Genomic DNA, 7,358 nt, shown 5'->3' with positions numbered 1-7,358 from the left:
GAGAGAGAGAGAGCTATTGGAGCGGTTCAAAATTATGTTTGTGTGTGTGTGTGCGTGCGCACGCGCGCACGTGCGTGCATACGTTTTTTTTCCTTCGAAACTCTGTGAGTGTGCACGGACGCATGCATGTGCATGCTTTTTTTATCCTTTGAAACTATGTGGGTGTGCACGCACGCATGTGTGAGTGCCCACTTGTGTGTGTGTGTGTGTGTGTGTGTGTGTGTGATGCACGTGTGTGTGTGTGTGTTTGGGGGGTCCTCTAATATAATAGTGCAAATGTGAGCTTACTATAATTTACAGCCCACAAATGAAGCGCAACGTCAGTGCGCTGCCAAGCACTGTGTTGGGCACTCAGCAGCCCATTTGCGCATTCCCATGGTTTCTGTGTACGACCAGATTCCGTGCTCGTACTCCGTCATCCCAGCCAGCAATCAGCAACTGTCCGTTACTCCCCTTTCCCTGTTTCCACGCGTCTCCCTCCTACAAAGCCCCTCGAGTCGCTCCCTCTTCTCTCGCCAGCTTTTAACTTCATAGCTTAACATATCCGCCACTGTCTGCTTTCTCATGCATTAATATACCACCCTGCTCTCCATCCCTCTTGCTCCTATGAACCTCTGGCTCATGAAGATGGAGAAGACAGTGATGGAGAAGATAGTCACTCAGTAGCAGCCTCTTGCTGCTATGAACCTCTCTGCATGATGAAGATGGAGAAGATAGTCACTCTAGCTGTAGCCTCTTAGCCCCCCTATACACACACACACACACACACACACACACACACACACACAAACAAACAACCTCTGGATGATGAAGATGGAAATGATAGTCACTCTAGCTGTAGCCTCTTAACCCCCCTATACACACACACACACACACACACAAACAAACAAACAACCTCTGGATGATGAAGATGGAGATGATAGTCACTCAGTAGTAGCCTCTTCCTGCTATGAACCTCTCTGCATGATGAAGATGGAGAAGATAGTCATTCAATAGCTGTAACCTCTTAAACCCCCTATACACACACACACACACACACACACACACACACAACCTCTGCATGATGAAGATGGAGAAGATAGTCACTCAGTAGTAGCCTCTTGCTGCTGTGAACCTCTCCTATACACACACACACACACACACACACATTTCTCAGCTATGACCATAGTCTTCATCCCGCTTGCTGCTATGAGCTCCCCCTGCAACCCAACACACAGCTCAACACACACACACACACACACACACATATAAATACACTTTTCAGGTATGAGCCTCTTCTTTCTCATGCATAATATACCTCCCTGGTCCCCATCCATCTTGCTGCTATAAGCCTCCCGAGGATGAAGATGGAGAAGTTAATTACTTAATATTAGCCTTAAAACCCCACACACAAACACACACACACCCACACAAAAATTACATTTTTCAGCTGCCCTTGTCTAATAGCCCTTTGGGCTCTCCTCCTACTGTTGCATTAAAGATAATTAAAAGTCATCAAGCTCTCTTCCACCGGATCAAAACACCCTTGCTTAATGGCCCTCTAAGCAAATTTCCATCAACATTGCTGTTAACCTTGGAAAGCTCAAATGTGGTGAGATCACATGATGATGATCACCTCATCAAATGCAGATGGTGCATCAGCCAGCTTGAAGAGAAGCAGCAACTTGTCACCAGGTTTCTCAATTGCCTAGATAGTTTTTGCTATATTGTTTTCTCTTCTTGTTGCTCTGTCTGTTTCCTCATGCAAAAGAGAGTCTGCATTTCAATTCTGTGCTTTTATACATATATATATATATATATATATACAAGTAAAGGAATGGACACAAGGAGTACTGCCTAAGCTAGTGCCACCCCTTCATCATCTCTGTGCTACACTGGCATTATTTTAGGAGCTCCATCTATGATGCTCTCTCTTCCGGGTTTGCCGATGCCACACCAAGCAATCTCTTTTACATCTGCCAACACTCCACCAAGCAAACACACCTTAATAGCAGCCCTTTTATGAGTATCGGTGTGCCAGAATCAAGCAGCACATAAGGTCTGGAGGCCTTGCTTTCATATCTGTGCTTCACAGTCCATCATCATGTTGAGAGCTGCATGCATAGTGTTATTCTTTCTGGGCTTGCTTTCTTTTTTGTCTGCACTATCTCCAGATGGGTTGATTTTACTGGAGTTTCAAACCCAATTGCAAGATCCTTTGGATCACCTAGAGAGCTGGAATGCTTCCGAGCCATCCCCTTGTACATGGATGGGTGTCACATGTAACAAGGGCAGGGTCACAAGCTTGAGTCTGACAGCCATGAACTTAACAGGGTACATATCAAAGAGCATCAGTGGCTTGGTAGAACTAAAGGTATTGGATCTCTCCAAAAACAATCTGTCTGGAGCAATCCCATCAGACCTTGCCCGCTGCATGCATTTGGAAGTGCTGAACCTTTCTAACAACGCCTTGCTCAGTGAAGTCCCGAGCATGCTCAGCACACTTGCAAACCTTCTTACCCTGGACCTCAGCAACAACATGCTCTCAGGGAATATTCCAGCCAAGCTTGGAAATCTCCAAAGTCTTCAAAATCTAGAGCTGTATGGTAACCTTCTTACAGGAAGCATCCCAATGGAGTTTGGCAACCTTACATCTCTCAGACAGATGCTGCTTCACACCAACAATCTGACCGGTCCTCTCCCATCATCCATTGGCAATCTAAAGAACCTCATAGTGTTCCGAGCTGGTGAAAATGCATTGTCTGGAGCCATACCTCCTGAAATTAGTGAGTGTGGAAGCTTGCAAGTCCTCGGTTTAGCTCATAATGTACTAGAAGGGGAGCTTCCTGCAGTGATAGGAAGGATGCAAAATCTCACCGATTTAGTCCTGTGGCATTGTGGACTATCTGGGAGCATTCCATCCGAGATTGGGAATTGCAGAAATCTGAGAACCCTTGCACTCCATGAGAATGCATTGACAGGGCCAATCCCCCGCGAGCTTGGGAAACTCCAGAAGATGGAGAAGCTTTACCTGTACAGAAATCACTTGAATGGAAGTATACCCAAGGAGCTTGGTAATTGCACATCTTTGATTGAAATAGACCTTTCTACAAACCAGCTAGCAGATAGTATACCAGAGGAAATAGCCAACTTGGAAAAGGTGCAGCTAATTCATCTTTTTGAAAATCACCTGTCAGGTATCATCCCTCCGGGCTTTGCTCATTTAAACAATTTGCAGTATTTGGATCTTTCTATCAATTCTCTCACTGGAACCATTCCATTGGGATTTCAAGAGATCAAAACTCTAGTATACCTACAGCTTTTTCAAAATAAGCTGAGAGGTATTATTCCTCCCCTCATCGGAAGCAACAGCAATCTGTCGATATTGGATTTATCGGTGAATAATCTGGATGGTGGCATTCCCAAAGATGTTTGCAAAAACAAGAAGCTGATATGGCTCAACCTTTGGTCAAATGGCTTGTCAGGGGAGATTCCCATGGGAGTAAAGAGCTGTGTTTCTCTGCTGATGCTTTATTTGAATGCAAACAAGCTAGTGGGCAGTGTTCCTGTGGAGATAAATGAGATTCCTGGTCTTGCAGAGCTAGATCTCTCTCTTAACCAATTTGAGGGTAGCATCCCACCACAGCTGGGAAAGTGCACTAACCTTCAAAGATTGAGCCTTGCTGGTAATCACCTAACAGGAGAGATCCCGCATGTGTTTGGAAACCTCAAGGAACTTGCCATCTTCAATGTATCTTCAAATTCTCTTAATGGAAGCATTCCTCCAGAACTGGCCAGCTGCACCAAGCTGCTTCAACTTGATCTGAGCCACAATTGTCTTAAAGGGCCGGTTCCACCAGAGCTCGGCAACCTTGCTCAATTGGATACACTGTTCCTTTCAGATAACCAGCTGACAGGTACAATCCCTGAAACCTTTGGCAACCTCACTCACCTTTCTGAGCTGCAAATGGGAGGAAACAAGTTGTCTGGTAGTATCCCTCGACAACTTGGGATGATCACAAGCCTCCAGATGGCCCTCAATCTGAGCTTCAACATGCTCACTGGGGGCCTTCCCCCAGAACTTGGGGACCTGGCCCTTCTAGAGTATCTTTACCTTGAGAAAAATCAGATTTTTGGGAATATTCCTCAGTCTTTTGCAGGTTTGAAAAGCCTCATCATCTTCAATGTCTCTTTTAACCTACTGATAGGACCGTTGCCCAATACATCCACTTTCCAAAGGATGCCTGCCAGTTGCTTCATGAGTAATGATGGTCTGTGTGGATTTCCATTAGCTGATGCTTGTGATGAGCTATTTTCTCCCAAAACCAACCCAGAAGAAGAAGGCCCATCAACACAACAAATTGTGGTTGTATGTGCAGCTATAGTAGGGGGAGCAACCATAGCGATCCTGGTTGGAGCTTGCTGGTTCTGTAGAAGATCAGCAAGGGCGTTTGTTCCATTGGATGAAGAAGAAAGTTTTGCCTTAGACTCCTTTTTCCCAAAGCCAGGATTCAGCTTCCAAGACATTTTGGAAGCCACCAATAGCTTTTCAGAGAACTGTTTGATTGGAAGGGGTGCATATGGTGTTGTTTACAAAGCAACCATGCCTTCTGGTGAAATAGTTGCAGTAAAAAGGCTGGCCATTGACAGAGATGGCCCTAGCTTACAAGACAGTTTCAATGCAGAGATCACCACGCTTGGCAAGATAAGTCATCGGAATATAGTCAAGCTTTATGGTTTTTGTTTTCATGCAGATGCTAATCTTCTCCTATATGAGTATATGCCAAGAGGGAGCCTAGGTGAGCTCTTACATAGTGACTCATGTGAATTGGACTGGGAGATCAGATACCAGATAGCAGTTGGTGCTTCAGAGGGGTTATCATACTTGCACCATGATTGCAAGCCTCGCATCATACACAGGGACATCAAGTCCAATAACATATTACTGGATGGGAACTTTGAGGCCCATGTGAGTGACTTTGGCTTGGCAAAGTTAGTTGATGTACCTCATTCGAAATCCATGTCTGCTGTTGCAGGATCCTATGGCTATATTGCACCCGGTAAGCATGTGCCTTTCCTCCTTTTTTCTCGGCTTTGTATATCTCATACCAACACTGGCATGCCTGTGAGTGTTTCTCTCAAATGGAAGGTTCAGGAAGCTTGTATGTTTTGCATTAGTGTTCATGTTGGCAATTCAGCATGTCATTTAGCAGTTCATATGAAGATAAGTGAAGAGTCCAGAAGTTGATCTGCATTTGTGTTCTTATGCTTAAGGTTATGACAAAAAGAAAAAAAAAAACATAGGAGTCTACAGGTTTGTCAAAACCTACTACACCTGCATCACCTAGAGACTTCTCCATTAAGAGCTTGACCCTATCTGTGGGGGGGGGGGGGGGGGGGGGATACAGAGAGAGAGAGAGAGAGAGAGAGAGAGAGAGAGAGAGACCGGGTGAATTGTAACTTGCATACTTGACCTCTCTCTCTCTCTCTCTCTCTCTCCCCCCCCGTGCACGCACACACGCACACACCCAACCTTTCTAAGAAATTCCTTTGGGTGTCAGCACAACCACCTATGAACGCTTGCTTTAATCTTTCAACCTCTTTGGTTAAACCTTCAACAAATACTTTTCAGGTACGATTATCCTTGGTCCAAGCACACACAAGGAATTTTGGAGGCTCTACAACTGATCCATGTACCCTTTTTTTTGCAGAGTACGCTTATACAATGAAAGTTACAGAAAAGAGTGACATCTATAGTTTTGGAGTGGTTTTGCTTGAATTATTGACGGGCCAACATCCAGTTCAGCCTTTGGAACAAGGAGGAGATTTGGTCACATGGGTTAAAGAGTCAATACTTCTTAAAAGGGATATAAATCAACTTTTTGATCCAAGACTGAGTTTAAACCAGCCACATGTTGTGGAAGAAATGCTGCTTGTGCTAAAAATTGCCTTGTTTTGTACCAGAAGTATGCCCTTTGAAAGGCCATCCATGCGAGAAGTTGTTCACATGCTTGTTGCAGTGGGAGCAAAGAAGGGAACAAAGGAGTTGTTAAACTGCAATTTGCTAAAAGAACTAGGAAAACTATAAATGTAAAGGCATTATGCCATAAGTGAAAAGAGAAAGGAGTAATATACTGAGGGTCATAATTACGCTCATCTTCAAGTCAAATGTTGAAGATAATTATTTTTCTCATCATGATTAGACATGGATAAAAATGTTTGTGTGATGTCTGCGCGTTGCTCGTATGTGCGTGCATGTAGCCACGCATGCGTGTGTGTGTGTGTGTGTGTGTGTGTGTGTGTGTGTGTGTGTGTGTGAGAGAGAGAGAGAGAGAGAGAGAGAGAGAGAGAGTGGCGTTGCATCATAAGCTCGTATCAGAGAAAGATTGGGTTTCAGCCAAGGCCAATACGGTGTGGGGATTGCACAAGTCTAAATCATGGTGGCAGAAAACTCTTATGCGTGGTTGGCAGTCTAAACTCCCTTACCAAGGTAAGGTTTTCATTTGGAGGATGTTGGTGGGAGGGTTACCTACACGGGATCAGCTCAGCCGTCGTAAAATTACATTGGCCTCTTGCTTCTTCTGCACGACATGCACTGAAACAGTTATGCATCTGTTCATGAGTTGTCCAGTGGCCCGTCAGATTTGGTCTTTTGTCTCTCGCGTTTGGGAGGCAGTAGAGAGGTCTACTGTTTCGGCTCATCGATGGATATTTGGGATTTGTCCTCAAGTCATTACTTCGGACAGTCACCTTGTGATATTCCATTTCCTTAGATGGACAGGACTTTGGCATATTTAGACTACACGGAATGGGTTCATCTTTGATTCCTTGTCTGGAATACATGGGCACATTCTACGTATCCGCGGTTTGCTGCTTTGGCAGCTTTCTTCTCTTCTCTCAGCTCAACTACTGGATGCAGATGTTATTTCGTTATGGTCTACGGCGGCTCGGCTGGCTCATCTTTGATGCTTTTATCTGGGATGCTTATTTGGCTAGGAGGCTTTCTTATTAGTGTACAGGTTTGCATGGTCATGATCCTTTAGAGGATCTTTTGTGGGGGTTTTTTTTGGGGCCATAGGTTCTGTGTGAGCCATATGGCTGATGTACATTTTTACATATAATATAAAACACCATTTCACGAAAAAAAAAAAGAGTGGCGTTGCATCTACAAAAGATCACAATGGGTCTATGATAGCAAGGTATTACATCAATCTATCATGCACATTGGCATGGGGCATGTTAAAGATGAATAAGACAATTGGGTGACTACTTGATGATAAGAAGGTGAAAATTATGGGCTTGAAGAATTAAATACAAGTGTTGCGTGATACAAATGCACATGGAGTTGTGAGTAAAGACCTATAAATACCCATTTAGCA

At 44.3% G+C, this 7,358-nt stretch overlaps 1 protein-coding gene across 1 annotated transcript; it reads left to right on the top strand.

The window, feature by feature from the left end:
• Positions 1 to 511: 511 nt before the first annotated feature.
• Positions 512 to 6,149, top strand: LOC147626483 (uncharacterized). The gene is made up of 2 exons (XM_086816546.1): positions 512 to 5,039; positions 5,691 to 6,149. The coding sequence occupies exons 1-2, from the start codon at positions 2,084 to 2,086 to the stop codon at positions 6,065 to 6,067; spliced, it is 3,333 nt and encodes a 1,110-aa protein (XP_086672672.1). The 5' UTR covers positions 512 to 2,083; the 3' UTR covers positions 6,068 to 6,149.
• Positions 6,150 to 7,358: the final 1,209 nt, after the last annotated feature.

This window comes from Cibotium barometz, chromosome 22 (genome assembly GCF_041138505.1).
Source record: "Cibotium barometz isolate CiBa-2024 chromosome 22, ASM4113850v1, whole genome shotgun sequence".
Lineage (NCBI taxonomy): Eukaryota > Viridiplantae > Streptophyta > Polypodiopsida > Cyatheales > Cibotiaceae > Cibotium > Cibotium barometz.
The sequence above is the reverse complement of the archived record's forward strand: the minus strand, read 5'-3'. Positions and strand labels throughout refer to the sequence as shown.